At 37.3% G+C, this 19422-nt stretch overlaps 1 protein-coding gene across 1 annotated transcript in view; it reads left to right on the plus strand.

Annotated features, from left to right (window-relative positions):
- The window catches only part of CGRRF1 (cell growth regulator with ring finger domain 1), a 33687-nt gene extending 18246 nt beyond the window's left edge, over nt 1-15441 (plus strand). The window contains exons 3-6 of the mRNA XM_036844644.1: nt 8015-8192; nt 8348-8495; nt 14441-14548; nt 14775-15441. Of these exons, the coding sequence (XP_036700539.1) occupies nt 8015-8192; nt 8348-8495; nt 14441-14548; nt 14775-15095 (755 nt within the window). The 3' untranslated portion in view covers nt 15096-15441. The remainder of the gene's footprint in view (nt 1-8014; nt 8193-8347; nt 8496-14440; nt 14549-14774) is intronic.
- The last annotated feature ends 3981 nt before the right edge of the window (nt 15442-19422 follow it).

The raw sequence follows: 19422 nt of genomic DNA on the forward strand, positions 1-19422 counted from the left end.
TGTCTTTGTCTGGTTTTGGTATCAGGGTGATGGTGGCCTCATAGAACGAGTTTGGGAGTGTTCCTTCCTCTGCAATTTTTTGGAAGAGTTTGAGAAGGATAGGTGTTAGCTCTTCTCTAAATGTTTGATAGAATTCACCTGTGAAGACGTCTGGTCCTGGACTTTTGTTTGTTGGAAGATTTTTAATCACAGTTTCAATTTCATTACTTGTGATTGGTCTGTTCATATTTTCTGTTTCTTCCTGGTTCAGTCTTGGAAGGTTATACCTTTCTAAAAATTTGTCCATTTCTTCCAGGTTGTCCATTTTATTGGCATAAAGTTGCTTGTAGTAGTCTCTTAGGATGCTTTGTATTTCTGCGGTGTCTGTTGTAACTTCTCCTTTTTCATTTCTGATTTTATTGATCTGAGTCCTCTCCCTATTTTTCTTGATGAGTCTGGCTAATGGCTTATCAATTTTGTTTATCTTCTCAAAGAACCAACTTTTCGTTTTATTGATCTTTGCTATTGTTTTCTTTGTTTCTATTTCATTTATTTCTGCTCTGATCTTTATGATTTCTTTCCTTCTGCTAACTTTGGGTTTTGTTTGTTCTTCTTTCTCTAGTTTCTTTAGGTGTAAGGTTAGATTGTTTACTTGAGATTTTTCTTGTTTCTTTAGGTAGGCTTGTATAGCTATAAACTTCCCTCTTAGAACTGCTTTTGCTGCATCCCATAGGTTTTGGGTCGTCGTGTTTTCATTGTCATTTGTCTCTAGGTATTTTTTGATTTCCTCTTTGATTTCTTCAGTGATCTCTTGGTTATTTAGTAACGTATTGTTTAGCCTCCACGTGTTTGTCTTTTTTACGTTTTTTTCCCTGTAATTCATTTCTAATCTCATAGCGTTGTGGTCAGAAAAGATGCTTGATATGATTTCAATTTTCTTCAATTTACTGAGGCTTGATTTGTGACCCAAGATGTGATCTATCCTGGAGAATGTTCCGTGCGCACTTGAGAAGAACGTGTAATCTGCTGTTTTTGGATGGAATGTCCTATATATATCAATTAAATCTATCTGGTCTATTGTGTCATTTAAAGCTTCTGTTTCCTTATTTATTTTCATTTTGGATGATCTGTCCATTGGTGTAAGTGAGGTGTTAAAGTCCCCCACTATGATTGTGTTACTGTCAATTTCCTCTTTTATAGCTGTTAGCAGTTGCCTTATGTATTGAGGTGCTCCTATGTTGGGTGCATATATATTTATAATTGTTATATCTTCTTCTTAGATTGATCCCTTGATCATTATGTAGTGTCCTTCCTTGTCTCTTGTAACATTCTTTATTTTAAAGTCTATTTTATCTGATATGAGTATAGCTACTCCAGCTTTCTTTTGATTTCCATTTGCATGGAATATCTTTTTCCATCCCCTCACTTTCAGTCTGTATGTGTCCCTAGGTCTAACGTGGGTCTCTTGTAGACAGCATATATATGGGTCTTGTTTTTGTATCCATTCAGCCAGTCTATGTCTTTTGGTTGGGGCATTTAATCCATTCACGTTTAAGGTAATTATCGATATGTATGTTCCTATGACCATTTTCTTAATTGTTTTGCGTTTGTTTTTGTAGGTCCTTTTCTTCTCTTGTGTTTCCCACTTAGAGAAGTTCCTTTAGCATTTGTTGTAGAGCTGGTTTGGTGGTGCTGAATTCTCTTAGCTTTTGCTTGTCTGTAAAGCTTTTGATTTCTTCATCAAATCTAAATGAGATCCTTGCCGGGTAGAGTAATCTTGGTTGTAGGTTCTTCCCTTTCATCACTTTCAGTATATCATGCCACTCCCTTCTGGCTTGCAGAGTTTCTGCTGAGAAATCAGCTGTTAACCTTATGGGAGTTCCCTTGTATGTTATTTGTCGTTTTTCCCTTGCTGCTTTCAATAATTTTTCTTTGTCTTTAATTTTTGCCACTTTGATTACTATGTGTCTCGGCGTGTTTCTCCTTGGGTTTATCCTGTATGGGACTCTCTGCGCTTCCTGGACTTGGGTGGCTATTTCCTTTCCCATGTTAGGGAAGTTTTCGACTATAATCTCTTCAAATATTTTCTCTGGTCCTTTCTCTCTCTCTTCTCCTTCTGGGACCCCTATAATGCGAATGTTGTTGCGTTTAATGTTGTCTCAGAGGTCTCTTAGGCTGTCTTCATTTCTTTTCATTCTTTTTTCTTTAGTCTGTTCTGCAGCAGTGAATTCCACCATTCTGTCTTCCAGGTCACTTATCCGTTCTTCTGCCTCAGTTATTCTGCTATTGATTCCTTCTAGTGTAGTTTTTCATTTCAGTTATTGTATTGGTCATCTCTGTTTGTTTGTTCTTTAATTCTTCTAGGTCTTTGTTAATCATTTCTTGCATCTTCTCAATCTTTGCCTCCATTCTTATTCCGAGGTCCTGGATCATCTTCACTATCATTATTCAGAATTCTTTCTCTGGAAGGTTGCCTATCTCCACTTCATTTAGTTGTTTTTCTGGGGTTTTTTCTTGTTCCTTCATCTGGTACATAGCCCTCTGCCTTTTCATCTTGTCTATCTTTCTGTAACTGTGGTTTTTGTTCCACAGGCTGCAGGATTGTAGTTTTTCTTGCTTCTGCTGTCTGCCCTCTGGTGGTTGAGGCTATCTAAGAGGCTTGATGGGAGGCTCTCTGCATGTCATTCTTTATCTATCTTCTATGGGGAAATAAGAAGAACGTTTTGCTGGGAATTGTACTCAGTAGAATAAAATTCATTTGTTTAAACTGTGGAATGGTGGATGTCATTAAAGGTGTCTAACCATAACATTGAAATAATATTCTGAGCAATAATTGTGAGATTGTAAAAGGTTATTTCATTTGATGTGTAGATAGGTAGTTTAAAAATGCAAGTCTTTATTTTCACTGCGTACCTAAGATGCCTGGCACATAGAGGAGGAAGGGTGAACATCTGGAGACCTGATTTACTTGAAAATAAAGCAGAGAATCAGTTTTAATCTTAGTTGTTTAGCTCTATTTACTAGGCGTGGGTTGTTGGGATTGCTTTGTTGTTATTTAATGTATGTGGGTTTATGATGCTTCCATGTCCCCAGGGTAGAAGCTTTAATGACATTAAAAGTAAATACTCAGGGACTTTCCTGTTGGCTCAGTGGTTAAGAGTCCGCCTGCCATTAGCCTGACACCTGGTATTTTTCTTTGTCTATAATTGAGTAATTAAGAGACTGAGAAGCTGAGCAGAAAACAGTGACTGAGAGGCTGAGAAGTTAAACAGAGCTTTTGAAATTTCTTAGGACAGGTGGAACCAAAATACTGAGTCCCATTCTTCCAAAGAATAGAGAATTTGACAAGTATCAGATGATTTTTGTTAGGGATTTCTGAAGAACTATACTTTAGGAATAATGATAAAAAAGAGCATTACACACACACACACACACACACACACACACACACACACACACCATTAGTTCCAGAAGGAAAGTTGAGAGAGAATGTTGTAACAGTAATACTTTAAAATACAATAACCAAGAATTTTCCAAAACAGATAAAGGATCTGATGCCACAGACTCAAGAAACACTACAAACCCCAAGCAGAATAAATACAAAGAAAATCATTATAAGCACATCATAATAAAACTGCTGAAAAACAAAAAACAAAACAACAAAAAGAAAAAAAAAAAAAGAATCTGCCTGCCAATGCAGGGGACACGGGTTCGAGCCCTGGTCTGGGAAGATGGCGCGGAACAGCTAAGCCCGTGCGCCACAACTACTGAGCCTGTGCTTTAGAGCCCGCGAGCCACAACTACTGAACCCATGTGCCACAACTACTGAAGCCTGCACGCCTAGAGCCCGTGCTCTGCAACAAGAGAAGCCACCGCAGTAAGCCCGCGCACCGCAATGAAGACTAGCCCCCGCTCACCGCAACTAGAGAAAGCCTGTGCACAGCAACGAAGACCCCCACACAGCCAAATAAATAAATAAAATAAATAAATTCATAAAAAAAAAAAAGTAAGTACTCAGGATATATTAGTTGAGTTGAATTGACTTAAAGGGAACTAAGGACCTTTTTTTCCCCCAGTGGTGGATAAGGGGTTCATTCTGACATTTTGCACTTAGGAAGAACAAATTTCAAGATAGGACAGAGAAAACTAACGTATTTAGAAAACATTCCTGATTAAAATGTGCAGAACCGTGGTGGTTCAGGAATTCTGCTGTCCTTTTTTAAGCAACTGCCTTGTGCACGATGACACACATAGCATTTTTGGAGGAATTTGTGAACCTCTCTTCCCTACAACCTAAAATTTTCAGCTCCCAGTACTCCCTCCGGTTTTATTATCCTCATGCATGATCTCCTTGTATATAGTTCTTCTTTCTCAGGGCTTCTTCAAGGTTTGGGGCTTTTCTGCCCTAGGGTTTCTTCTTTTTTAATGGCTCAACTCATTTGACTGTAGTCCCTTTTTTTCCCAGTTTTTTGCAAGGCTATCTCTTGTGCTGTGCTTTACTTGGCTGTTACAGCTAGGCACGTAAGGGCAGGTTGAGAGAAATCACATCCATGCTGCCTCGCTTAATTTGGCTTCTGAATTTTCTGGTTTATGGCTGTGTCCCAGTTTTGTTAATGATCTGTTATTGATCTATTAGATCAATAGATCTAAGATGCCATTGTGTTCACACTGAATTATAGAAGATTAAGAAAATGTAAGAATGGGAATTCTATTTGCAAAGAAGTGGGAAGAACTAAAGGGAGACATTCTCTTGTCAGTCTATTAATGGAAAAGTTTATGAAAGATTGTAGGGAGTAGAATTTTATAGATTCTGTAGTTCTTTTTGTTAACTTATTAATTTCAGAGACCTATTATGTTAAAGTATGAGTAATATCCAGTGGTGAGTAGACTCTGACACTCCCTATTGTAGTCAGATGTACAAAGTCTGTACACAAGTCTTGTATGCAGCTCTGAATCCCTGGAACTCTGAGTCTTTTTACAAAGCAAACACACTGGGTAGGTTTCTATGTTCTGTAAGTTGAGTTTTTTAATTTTTTTTTTAACGTTTATCCTTCCATTGTTCTTTTTTTAGTGTAAGTAAACCCATATATGTAGATATTCTCTCCTTTGAGATAAACAGTAACATACTATATATACTTCCCTCCACCTTGCTTTTTTCATTTAACAATATATTCCGAAGATTGTTCCACAATAGTACATGCAGATATTTTGATATGGCTCAATTCTTTTTTAAGAGTTACAGTACTTCATTATAAAGTATTCCAGAATGGCCATCATCAAAAAATCTACAAACAGTAAATGCTGGAGAGGGTGTGGAGAAAAGGGAACCCTCTTGCACTGTTGGTGGGAATGTAAATTGATACAGCCACTATGGAGAACAGTACAGAGGTTCCTTAAAAAACTGAAAATAGAACTATCATACGACGCAGCAATCCCACTACTGGGCATATACCCTGAGAAAACCATAGTTCAAAAAGAGTCATGTACCACAATGTTCATTGCAGCACTATTTACAGTAGCCAGGACATGGAAGCAACCTAAGTGTCCATCGACAGATGAATGGATAAAGAAGATGTGGTACATATATACAATGGAATACTGCTCAGCCATAAAAAGAAATGAAATTGAGTTATTTGTAGTGAGGTAGATGGACCTAGAGACTGTCATACAGAGTGAAGTAAGTCAGAAAGAGAAAAACAAATACCGTATGCTAACACATATATACGGAATCTAAAAAAAAAATGGTTCTGAAGAACCTAGGAGCAGGACAGGAATAAAGACACAGACATAGAGAATGGACTTGAGGACATGGGGAGGGGGAAGGGTAAGCTGGGACGAAGTGAGAGAGTGGCATGGACAGATATACACTACCAAATGTAAAATAGATAGCTAGTGGGAAGCAGCCGCATAGCACAGGGAGATCAGCTCAGTGCTTTGTGACCACCTAGAGGGGTGGGAGAGGGAGGGTGGGAGGGAGACGCAAGAGGGAGGATATATGGGGATATATGTATATGTATAGCTGATTCACTTTGTTGTAAAGCAGAAACTAACACACCATTGTAAAGCAGTTATCCTCCAATAAAGATGTTAAAAAAAAATAAAGTATTCCATATTTTATTCATTTAATCCCTTATTGATAGATATTTGGGTGGGTTCCAGCATTTTGATATAACTAGTGCTCTAAACATACATCTTTTCACATGTTTTTGCATTTTTGCCAGTAATGCAATAATATTAAATCATTTTCTGGGTTCCTTTTTTTTATATGCCTTTTATATTTTTTCCTGTCCTATCTACTTCCAACTTTTTTTCCTTGCCTCATGTTTTGTGGTTCTTTAGTGACATAGAGGAAAGTTTGTGTGATTTTAATATATATGTATACATATACATATATATATAAAATTTGTATTAATAGAGTGTTCTTCAGCTATTCAATAGTTAATCAAGAAAAATAGCTAACTGAATTTTCCATTCTTGAATTAATACCTGATGTTGGGCATTATTTAAAAATTTGAAATCAAATTCTGTTCCAATTACCTATGTGAAATTCCTGCCAATTAAGATTTTTGCTTAACAATGATTAGAAATTGCTCTATGTTGCTGCTACTGTACATGTTCGGAATCTGAGACTCTGTGTACATACTACTGAATAGTGAGAAGAAAAGTGCAAAGCTCAATTTTTGGTGTCTTATAGAACAGCGGTCCCCAACCTTTTTGGCACCAGGGACCTGTTTCATGGAAGACAGTTTTTCCACGGAAGCGGGGGTCGGGGGGTGATGGTTCAGGCGGTAATGCGAGCGATGGGGAGCGGCAGATGAAGCTTCTGTCTCTCGCCTGCTGCTCATCTCCGGCTCTGCGGCCCGGTTCCTAACAGGCTACGGCGGACTGGTAGCGGTCCGCGGCCCGGGGTTGGGGACCCCTGCTGTAGAGCATCTGCTTGTGTTTGTGTATCTCCTTCCAACTCATACTCTTGATCAACTTTTAAAAAATACATAATGTATCAATAAAAATTCCTATTTGCAAACAACAGAAATCACTCCAAGGACATTGAGTAGCTTACAGAATTGCCAGTAGGTTTGGAGAGCCAGAATCAGAGACCAAGGCTGTTCAGCCAGGAACAATGACCAAAATCATGCCCTTTTGCTCTGGTAAGTATGCCATGGCCACTGAGCACTAGATGTTGCAGCTTGCACTGCCAGCAGTATGAGACATTGGATGCTGCTGCCCTTGAACTTAATATTGCTACAACTGCAATGAGCAAGGGAAAAAATCATATAGGTGGCACATAGTAAGTCCTATGTAAGTGTTAGGTAAATAGGCAAAACTATATAAGATAATTTGAATGTCCACTTATAACTTATATGTCCACTTAATCAGGTTTACTTAAATTGTAATATATTTTATTATGCTGAAAGCAAACAAATGAATGAGGGCATCACTATTAAACCCTCCATGTTTTGGAATCTCCACTCTTTCCTTAGGATATTTTGCATATTACATGGGACATTAACTGTGTGACAAGGGTATATCAGTGTTGTCAATGAGTATGTTAATGTTAGTAAGGCTCAATTTCTTTTTAATATTTTTCCTGCTCCACTGATCATCTTCTGGACCGCATGGGTTGTATGCATCCGCTTTTAGAGACAGCTCTATTACTTCTTGTAGTTAGGATTATATGCACTGTTAGAGTGGTAGGTTATCAATAGTGAACTGTATTTCAGTTTTTTAAATTTATGTGGGAAGAGTCTTGAAGTCATCAAAAAAAAATCTTTATAACTTCCAAGAATAAATATAAAATAATGTAAATTAGAGTTTACTGACAGTGCTTCAAAATTGTGTAGACATTGAAGTTTTTATATCTTTTGTTTTAGAGACCATTTCCTTCATTTATAGGCACATATCCTTTAATGAGTTCCTTTAACTGCCATCAGCCTGGCCAGCATCCAAAAGGAAGCTTTTGTTACTGGCTATGTATAATAGTAGTAGAAATAGCATTAGGTAATTTTCTTCTCTTTGTCTCGTTTGTTTTCCACAGCTGGCATAACTTTGACAACAGATTGCCTTGAAGATAGCCTCCTTACTTGCTACTGGGGGTGCAGTGTTCAAAAGTTATATGAAGCTCTGCAAAAGCACTTTTATTGCTTCCGAATAAGCACTCCTCAAGCATTAGAAGATGCTCTGTATAGTGAATATCTCTATCAAGAGCAGTATTTGTATCCTTTTATCTGATATATCCTTTAGCACATGAAAATTTTAGACATTAGACTTCTTATGGATAAAATAGTGTTGCTAAGTTATTATTTATCCCCTTTGGTATATTGTTGTATTTTTGCTTATAGTGGCAATTTATCTTTACATCTTCAAAAAGTATTAAAAAGGACAGCAAAGAAGAATTATATTGCCAGTTACCAAAAGATACTAAAATTGAAGACTTTGGTACAGTGCCCAGATCTCGCTATCCATTGGTAGCGCTGTTGACCCTAGCTGATGAAGATAACCGAGAAATTTATGATATTGTAAGTAATTTTAAAATTCTGGAAACATTACTTTTAAGTGATTTGGATGATGGGTCTTAATTATTTGGTGAAATAGAAAAAGGTTTATTTTAATTTCTGAGGATATACATTTGGCCTGGACACATTTTTTTTTTTTTGGAAAATGAATACATGGGAAGTACACCTGTATGCGTTTTATATGTGTAATGCTCCTTCAGAGCATGACTTGTTTTTTTCCATATGGATTGCAAGAATATGATTTTATTTAGAAAATGAAAGATAGAGTTGAATTACCTTAATTTCATCATCCTATATTCTGTCATTTTTGCCACATAGAAAAAGGTCTGTTAGGAAGCATGTTTATTCCTAGCATTTTTAGCACTGAATAAATAAGCATTGTAATGATCTGAAGGGCTTGATTTTAAGACAGTATCCACTCTTTTCTTTGCATGCTTGCAGTCATCTTGTTTCTATCATAGCCCCTGCTGCACCTACATCTTATATGTGTTTGGTCCCTATATTTTCAGTAATTATTGTAATCTCCTTTTCTCATTATGTGCTAATTATTTCTTTAGTCTGGTAGTTTATCCCAATTAGGAAGATAAAAGCATGTTAGAGATCTACAAGGCCCTGAGCCTGACATTCCTATAAGTATGGTAGAAGCTTGTACGTGAAATAAACTTCTGGTGAAATCCTATCATGATAAGAATGGCTTTATATACAATTTACTACTTTTCTGAAGTGCATGAAATAGATATGTTGATGCATAAAGATATGGTAACATTTTTATGACACTTTGTAATATACAAAGTACATTCGCTACCATTAACATATTTATTCCTTCCAACAACTTTGTGTGTTAGGGCATCTGTCTTATAAACACTGAAAGAGACTAAAGAAAACTCCCAGGCATTCAGGAAATAAGAGATGGAACCAGGGCTCGATTCTGAGCCTTTGTAGTCCTGTGGCAGTATGCTTTGTTTTTAACAGGAGTATCTCACCAAAACCAGCACACACTGAGCTTTGGAAGGTGCACACCCTGATTGGGAGATCTAGACCCTGCTCAATAAGTTATGCCTCTGTAGTTTTTTGGGGAGCAGGGTTAATTTTATCAAATTGAAGTTCCATTGAGCTGAAGTCAGTTTGTTTTTTCCAAATAAAAGTCATACTAACAGCAGTGTATTTCCAGAACCTAACAGAGTGCCTGAAACACAATAGGTGCTCAGTAAATTTGATAAGTGAAAAAAAAAGTCATACCAAGCAATGTTAGTGAGCCACACATAGAGCCTCACAGCCAAGCTCCTGAATAGTCCATAGGAGAGCTCTTCTGGCTGTCTCCCTTCTCCCTCCCTTTGGCCCTCCCACTCTTTTCAGCTGAAGATAAATAAGACCTATTAAGTTGGTGTTTGATATGTCCAGCCTTTCTGTCCTTCACTCTGCCTACCTGGGCAAGATAGCCCTTCTCTCACCACTGTGTCCCCCATCTCTTCTAAGCTCCCCTACTTCTTTCCTTTCATTCGAGACAGAAAGGGTCAGATCTGTCACCTTCCTCTCAGCTTCCCCTGTGGTTCCTTTCCCTCTCGCTGCTGGTGCTCTTTGTCAACTTGAGTACTCAGACTCTTCCTTATTTTCTAACTTTCCTCCTCAGTCTAAACAGAGAAGGAGTGTGAGAGTGTGTGTGTGTGTGTGTGTGTGTGTATGTGTGTGTGTGTGTGTGTTTGGTGTTGGGGGGTGTAAAATACGTAAAGTTGACCATTTTAACCACTTTTCAGTGTACAGTTCAGTGGCATTCTAAACAGGGAAAGATTTGCTCTCAGGTCCCTGATGCAACTGGAATGAAGTCTACTGGCCCAGCTGTGGTTGGGGGAGGCTTATTCCCACAGGGCAGACAAAGTACCTGGTTCTCAGGTCCTTTGTATACACCTCCCTGCCTGGGTCCTTCTCTGTATCTTCTGTTCTTATCAGTAGGTTCCCTTCTTTTTTTCCTGTTAATCCTTGCTTCTCGCTCTCTTATCTCTCAGGTGGGGCCTAACATTGGCACTAAAGCATATTAGTATATTTTGTATGAATGTTCTCTGTTCTTAATTTTAAAAGCAAATTGGGCATTTGGTTTTTCAGTATTTTATCTGGGGTCAGAAATTCTAAATCTAAAAAAGAAATTTTTTAACTCTCTCACTCCTGTCGTAACAGTAATAAATTACATTCAGATTGTGTAGTTAGGAACCAGTTTGTTATTTTAGGTAGATAAGGAAAGTAGGGATTGTCACTGCAAGATCTTGAGTTAAATTTTTTTTCATTTTTACTAAATTATACTAGTTTGTTTTCTGTACTACTCAAATGATACATGTTTGTGGCAGGAAATAGAAGTAGAAAATCTAGATAAGCCAAAAGGGAAAAAAGGAAAATCACCTGTATTCTATCATCCAAAGATAACCACTGTGAATATTTGTATCTTTCTAGACCTCTATGTATGTAATTTTGAAACAAAAATAGGATCAAATTGTCCATACTATTTTGGGATCTGCTTTCATTTAATAGTATGTTTTAAACATCTTTTCCATATCAAATGTAAATCTACAACTATATATATATTCATAACTAGCATGATAGTAGCTTCAGAGGCTTTTAATGTTAAATTAAATGGCAGGATTGTTAGTAGTAGGTGATAACATTACTATCTTTTACCAATCCTGTCGTTTTGATTTAGTATTAAAAGCCTCTGAAGTCACTGCCAAATTAATAAATCCTTATGAGGCTGTAAAGGATATTGTATGTTTACAGCCATAATAGGGTTGTTGTTTTTTTTTTAACTTTCTTTATGGACATAATTTCAAAAATTTGCAAAAATAAAAAAGTAGAAGAACATCCATATACCCTTTATCCTGATCTCCTATTGTTAATTGTTAACATTTGCACCATTTTCACTATTTGCCCACATATATATTTATGGGTGTATGTGTATATATATTTTTTAATGAGTTGAGAATAAGTTGTATACATGATGATTCTTGACACCCAAACACTTCAGTGTGTATTTCCTAATAATAGGGATATTCTCTTGTGTAACTACAATATGGTTATCTACTTTATAAATCTAACATTGGTATAATATTTTATCTAATCTATTATAATATATATTCCAATTTGTCAGTCTGTCTAACAGTATTCTTTACAACATGTTTTCCCCTCCAGTACAGATTCTAGTCTAGAGTCAGATGTTGTATATGTCATGTATCTTTAACCTCCTTTAATCTGAGACATTTCCATAGCCTTTCTTTTGTCTTTTATGACATTAGCATTTTTGAAGAATAGAGTCACATGCACACACTGTTTTTGTAAAGTAGAGCATTTCTCATTTTGTCTGATGTTTCATCATGATGAGATTAGAGTTGAGCATTCTCAGCCAGTGTACAACGCAGGTGATTATGTGTGCGTTTCAGGGCATCGCCTATAGAAGAATGGGAGGTTCTTTACCCTCATTGGTGATGTAAATTTTGATTTCTCAGTCAAGGTGTTATCCAATTTTCCACTGTTGCCTTTTTTTCCCTCCCTTGCAAGTAATAAGCAGTGTGTAGGGAGGCACTTTAAGACCATACAAATATCCTGTTCTTTAGTAAAATTTCCCCCTGGATTTAATATCCATTAATGATTCTTACCAGATTTCATCTTTACCATGATGGTTGCAAAATGATTATTTTCCAACTCCAGCCCTCCAGTCAGCCCTCAGCATTCTATTACAAGCAAGAGTCCTCCGATTTACCTCTTTGTTTATCTATTTGTTATCCTCATGGCCTCATGAATTCCTTTTTCCCCCAGTGGTTTATAATTCATTACTGAATATGATTATTTTGGTCCTCAAACTGCCCTTTCCTTATTTCCTGCCCCAAACTGAGGATTTATAGTCAAAAACTGTGTCCATAAATTACTCAGATTAGTTCTCTCAAAAGTCAAAAAACTATATAAAGTGGTATACTCAGATGTTTCTTTCATCCCTTACCCCCATTCTCATACACCCCAATTCTTGTACAGATAATCAAGTTCATTGTTTTCTGGTTTATCCTTCCTATGTTTGTTATTGTAATGATAAGAAAATACAGATATCTTTCTATTTCTTCTTATTTTTCCTTTCTTACACAAAAGGTAGCACCCTATATATACTATACATGTTCTTGCTTTTTTCACTTACAGCTGCCTAGCACTTTATTGTATGTAGGGTATCCATGTATGACAGTTATTCAGCCAATCTCCTGTGGTTGGACATTCAGGTAGTTTCCAGTATTCTGCAATAACAGATAATCTTGCACTGAATAACCTGTGTGTCCGTATTTTAACGTTGTTGAGGTTATGTGGTTGAAGGCTAAGTAAATACATTTCTTTCTGTTATATACTGCCAAATTCCCCTCCATTGGAATTGTACCTTTGGAGTTGTATTTTTTTTTTTTAACACATTTCCATCAGCAGTATATGAGAGTGATGATTTCTCCATAGAGTGTACTGACAAGCTTTTCAATTTTTGTTAACCTGATGGGAAAGAAATTATATCTCAGTCAAGTTTTAATTTGCATTTATCATATTGTGAGTGAAATTGAACATCTTTTAATATGGCTAAAGGCCATGTTTTTATCTTTTTGTATATTATCTGTTCATGTCTTTTGCCCATTTCTCTATAGGATTTTTATTCACTTTTTCTTCAATTTTTAAAAGTTCTTTATAAATTAGAGATATTAACCCCTAGTCTGTGATATACATCGTGAATATATATTTCAGCTTGTCATATGTCTTTTGGCTTTACTTTTAGTGCTTTTTGTCATGCAAATTTTACATTTTTATGTAGTTAGGTTTGTCAAATTTATCTGCCTCTGGGTTTGGGTCATAGTTTGAAAGTCTTTTTCTACACTAAAACTAAAAAGAAATTCACATGTTTTTCCTAGTACTTGTATAGTTTTATTTTTCACAATTAGATCTCTTATGCTTTTGGAGTTTATTCTTATGTATGGAATGAGGAATGCATCTAATTTTATATTTTTCCAAACAGCTATCCAGTTGCCCCAATACTTTTTATTATTAAGAAGGCTCTCTTTGTTTAGTGATTTGAGATGCTACCTTTGTCATATTGTATATATAGTTATGTCTGTTTCTGGACTGTTTATTCTGTTCCATCCATCTGTCTATTCATGTGCCAGTACCACACTGTTTTAATTTTAGAGGCTTTGTAGTATGCTTTAATATCTGACTGAGCTTAGTCCCTCTCATAGCTTTCTTTTCAATATTTCCCTAGCTATTCTTTTTTTTTTTAATTTATTTATTTTATTTATTCATTTTTGGCTGCATCGGGTCTTCGTTGCTGCACGTGGGCTTTCTCTAGTTGAAACGAGGGGGGGCTACTCTTCGTTGTGGTGCGCGGGCTTCTCATTGAAGTGGATTCTCTTGTTGCATAGCACAGTCTCTAGGCACGTGGGCTGCAGTAGTTGTGGTGTGCGGGCTCAGTAGTTGTGGCTCGTGGGCTCTAGAGCGCAGGCTCAGTAGTTGTGGCTTGTGGGCTCAGTAATTGTGGCGCACGGACTTAGCTGCTCTGTGGCATGTGGGATCTTCCTGGACCAGGGCTCGAACCCATGTCCCCCACATTAGCAGGAGGATTCTTAACCACTGCGCCACCAGGGAAGCCCCTTTCCTAGCTGTTCTTATGTGTTATTTTTCCATATGAAAATTTTAGTCAACTTATACAGCTGTATAAAAACTAATTGCTATTTTTGTTGAGATGACATTGAATTTGTAAATTTGAGTATAAATAAAATAATTCTGGCAAAAATATGTAACTGGGTCCTCTTTTGTGACTGTGATTTAAGGAACTTATTGTAAGTTTTCTAATTTATCAACCTTTTATTTTTATTTGAGACGTATTTTTCACATATCTGTGAAATAATGTAAGGAGGTATGTACTGACTGTTGTTCAATTTTTATCTTAGATTTCCATGGTGTCAGTAATTCATATTCCTGATAAGACTTATAAACTCTCCTGTAGAATATTATATCAATATTTACTCCTGGCTCAAGGTCAATTTCATGATCTTAAGGTAAGTTGTACCCTCTAGTCTTTATCCTGTGTCTTTTTTGTTTGCAGAGTTTCAAAGAATGACTATCTATAAAGAGATAATATTTTTCAGTTAGTTATCATAGAAGTTAGCTATTATTTGTTATTGGATTTGCTAGCTCATAAATTTTTAGCACGTCTTATGACCCCCGGATTTGAAGCGTAATTGTCATTTGTAATATCTTTACATTTGTTTCTTTGATTTTCAGCAACTTTTCATGTCGGCAAATAATAATTCCACTCCCTCCAGCAGTTCCTCTCCAGAGGAAAAAAACACAGACCAAAGTTTGCTGGAAAAGGCTGGACTATCTGAAAGTGAAGTGGAGCCTCCAGAAGAGAATAGCAAGGACTGCGTGGTTTGCCAGAATGGGACTGTGAACTGGGTGCTCTTGCCATGTAGACACACGTGCTTGTGTGATGGCTGTGTTAAGTATTTTCAGCAGTGCCCAATGTGCAGGCAATTTGTTCGGGAATCTTTTGCACTTTGCAGTCAAAAAGAGCAAGGTAAAGACAAACTGAAAAGTCTCTGAGGATGTTGTTACAACTGAGAAGTACACTTCCCACTGAAGATGCAGTGTTCTTGTTTTCTTGGAATTAATCATAACATGGAATCTACAGTGTTAACCGTCAGTGAAAATTCTATTTTAACTTCATATTTGTATGGTACATGGATGGTGAAAATTAATTATTCCTTGCTGTTCAGTATGGCAAATACTGGAATCCCATTCTGGGTCAATGCATAAAAATTCATTCAACCTCTTGAGAAGAATGTAAACATTTGGCCTTTTATCAGCTAGAGGATTTCACGTAATGTTGATTAGAAAAATTCTGAAAAGCAATCCATCTAAAATTCGAGGAAGTAAAAGTCTTAAGATTTCTGAATGTTTTTCCTTTGACAAAATCTAGAATGCAGTTGGGTAAAAATGAAATCCTTCTTAAAATAATTGTATGTTCCCTGGTTTACAAAAGAGTTGGAAAGGGCTTCTAACTTTAAATCCTTTCCTGAAATATCCGTTTTTATAAATATCCAGCTGTTCGGTTTCTAATTTTCCTTATAATTATAGTCACATAAACACAAGTCTTAATTTTTAAATATAGCTTCTTAAATCATAAATGCAAGAAACAATTCTTGACTGTTCTCAGTGTATCATAGACTTAAATGATACTCATTTATAGGAAGCAGATATACAAAACATGGATAATAAAATTTATTGGATAATTAAATGTATTGTCCAATATGATTAGAGTAGCTGGATGTGACCTACGAGGGAAGATCTGCGAGGCTCTCAATGCCTTACCTTAGAGTTCCTCCTGCACACGAACCCATCCAAAACTGAAGGGGTTTAGAGCCAGAAAAATCACTAAAAGAAACAAGTGACTTTTTTTCTAGGGTGTTTTTTATTCTAAGTAAACCCCGTGTCCTTCTGAATAGTAAATCACTTTGTTCATCCCTTGTCACATCCTCTTAAGAGTTGAGTAACCTGATAGTCAAAAAAGCCCCATTCCCCACTTTTCCCAAGATGACTAAGAAGAAAAAAGTAAATCAGAGCTTCCTGTTTCTTCAGTGGAAATTACCTTTAACTCACTAAGAAATTAGATCACGGCAAATAAACTGTGACATGCAGGGAGATTTCCAAGCCTCATTTGTCCTGTTTGTATTAAGAATAATGCTTTGGGGCTTCCCTGGTGGCGCAGTGGTTGAGAGTCTGCCTGCCGATGCAGGGGACACGGGTTCAAGCCCGGGTCTGGGAAGATCCCACATGCCGCGGAGCAGCTGGGCCCGTGAGCCACAATTACTGAGCCTGCGCGTCTGGAGCCTGTGCTCCGCAACAAGAGAGACCGCGATAGTGAGAGGCCCGCGCACCGCGATGAAGAGTGGCCCCCGCTTGCCACAATTAAGAGAAAGCCCTCGCACAGAAACGAAGACCCAACACAGCCATAAATAAATAAATAAATAAATAAATAAAAATTAAAAAAAAAAAAGAATAATGCCTTATCTTTGTATCAGTGTGTTTATGTAATATTATTTCATTCCCATCAAATATAGCACTTTCAAAAAGACATTACCTATTCTCCATTTTATAAACCAAATCAAATTTCATCTATGTTCAATAGCTATGTAATAAATACCTTCGAGGGGCCAGATACCTTTTGGGAGTCTGGGCTACAAAGAATCAGACAAGGCTCCTGACCTCAAAGTATCTGTCCCTAACAGAAGCATTGATGGCTTATTAGAAGTACATCCCTATCTTAGTAATTCCTAAGGCCCTGTTCTAATTCTATCCCTGGAAGCAGGGCGGTCAAAAGCTACAGTCCCTGCTGCAGTTGGCTAGCTGTATAGCAGTTCATCTGGGAAATTCACTTTGTAGGTCAGTTGGGGGAATGCTCAGGGATCATTTTGCCCATCCTATCCATCCAGCTTCCCTTTACAGATCTGTTTGTACCTAAACTGTCCTAGATACATGGTTGCTTTCTCATCTGAGATAGATTCCACCTGCAATCTTATTCCATTTTTCATAACTTTTTTTATTGTAGTAAAATATACATAACATAAAATTTACCGTTTTAACCATTCTTAAGTATACAATTTGGTGGCATTAAGTACTTTCACATTGTTATGTGACCACCACCAGTATCCGTCTACAGAATTTTTCCATCATCCCAGACTGAAACTCTATACCCATCAAACAGTAACTCCCCATTACCCCTCCCTTCAGCCCCTGGGCAACCACCATTCTACTTTCTGTCTCTATGAATTTGACTATTCTAGGTACTTCATATACATGGAATCATACAATATTTGTCCTTTTGTGTCTGGCTTATTTCATTGAGTATAATGTTTTCAAGGTTCCTCTGTGTTGCAGCATGTATCAGAATTTCCTGCCTTTTTAAGGCTGAATAATATTCCATTATATGTATATACCACATTTTGTTTATCCATTCACCCATTATTTTTCATAACTCTTAAAGATGATTTGCCCTTAGCTCCCCTTGCTGCAACTAAAGGAATTGTTTTTCCTGACCTCAGTAGTAATAAATATGAGGAATTTGGTAAGTAATCAAGTAAAAACAAGTACAGTGTCTCTTAGAGGCTTATGGCAGAATTGGCCAATAGCAGTGAATAAGGGACATCTTGTGAAAACATCTACAAAAGCATTTTATTTAATTTATCTTATGGATCATTAGATAAAACATTTGCTTTATGTAGAGTAGTTGGTACTTTCCAAAAATCTCAACCAGGGATACATTAAGCAGACCTGATAGGTGAGTAGCCACCTCCTCCTTCAGTGACCCTTTCTTCCCAACTTGGTACCTATGAGGGTTCTTAATGTCGAAACCAGCTCTAGGGGAGCAACTTAAAAACTTGCTTAAGGACACAACACAAATCATCTCATCACAGCACAGATAATCATGAATTGTCTCCCACTGGGTCTATTGTATTTTTTAAGCCTTCTCGTTAATTGTGGAATGAAATTTTGTCTTGGCTTGTGGGAATTTGTAGCATCAATATAGGTAATCTGGGGTTTAGGAAGGGTGGGTGGAGGTGATTTCAGCCTGTTCTACTCAATCCTGCCTCAGACGGCCCCTATTCCACTAGGTAATTCCCTAACTCCATTACCTAGATTCTGAACACTGAATTCCCCTCTCTTTTCATATCTCTCTATATTATATTTCCCCTGAATCGTTTCTCTCTTGTCATCATGACCTCTAGTTCCTGGGTCCCTGAGTCTATTCTAATAATTCATGAACTTGCTCCTGGGTTGCTGGCTCAACTGTTTCAAATGTGTTACCATGTTGGCTTGCTCTCTTGGCCTCTCCACTCTACCTGCCCCAGCAACCCACACACTTGGCTTACCTCGACTATGTTTCTTTCCTGCTGTTACCACAGAAGGTCAAGTGGTCTAACCAATTTATGGAGCCCACCATGAAGCCTCTGTGCTTAGTTGCTTCCAGGTCGTCACTGCTGCTCAACAATCCTTTTATTGTCTTCCTAATGGACCCCCTACCGAACTCCCAATAGCTATTTCTCTTCCACTCTTGTCAAGTTTTGTACCCCACCACTGCTGTCTCACTTTCAGAAAAGAAGCTTCAAAAGGTAGGTTAAGATGATAGACCCCCAAAGTCATATATCTTGGGCTTTTCCCCAGCTCTGCCACTTGTCCCTTGGACAAATTATTTAACCTCACTCACTCTGATCAGTTTCCTCATCTATAAAAATAGTGATAATAGAACCTAACTATAGGCTGTTGAGAGTTTTATACCAGTTAATATATGTGAAGTGCTTAGACCTGGGCATAGCATATAGTAAGCTCTATGTGTGACAGGTATTACTGTTACTATTTTGTTTAGATATTCAAAGCCAGTAGACATTCTTTTCTCTCTTCCTCAAAAGAGGAGGTATATTATATATATTGATACTTCTGAGGCCAACACTGCTTGTGTTATTGGTCTCATCTCTGTTTGCTCCCTAAACTCATTTAATCGTTCAGTAATTGAATAATTACCGAGGGCCAAAGACATTACACGTTGTGTGGGCATGAGAATACGGCAGTAAAAAAAAAAATAGGCAAAAACCCGTGCCTTCATAGGCCTTACATTCTAGTAGAGAGAGAGAGACAAATTAGCAATATCATATATCAGGTGGAGATTAAGTGCTATGGAGAAAATCAAAGCTGGGATGAATGAGTCGGGAATGTGAAGGATGGAAGTGAGGAATCTACTTCAAATACGATGGTCAAGGAAGGCCTCACCAGGATAATAGAGACCTGTAGAAGGCCAGGAAGTGAGCTATGTATATCTAGACAAAGACATCTTAACCACTGCAAGGCTGAGAGGTGCAGTTTACTGAGATGGAAA

This window comes from Balaenoptera musculus, chromosome 2 (genome assembly GCF_009873245.2).
Source record: "Balaenoptera musculus isolate JJ_BM4_2016_0621 chromosome 2, mBalMus1.pri.v3, whole genome shotgun sequence".
In the NCBI taxonomy this organism is placed as follows: Eukaryota; Metazoa; Chordata; class Mammalia; order Artiodactyla; family Balaenopteridae; genus Balaenoptera; species Balaenoptera musculus.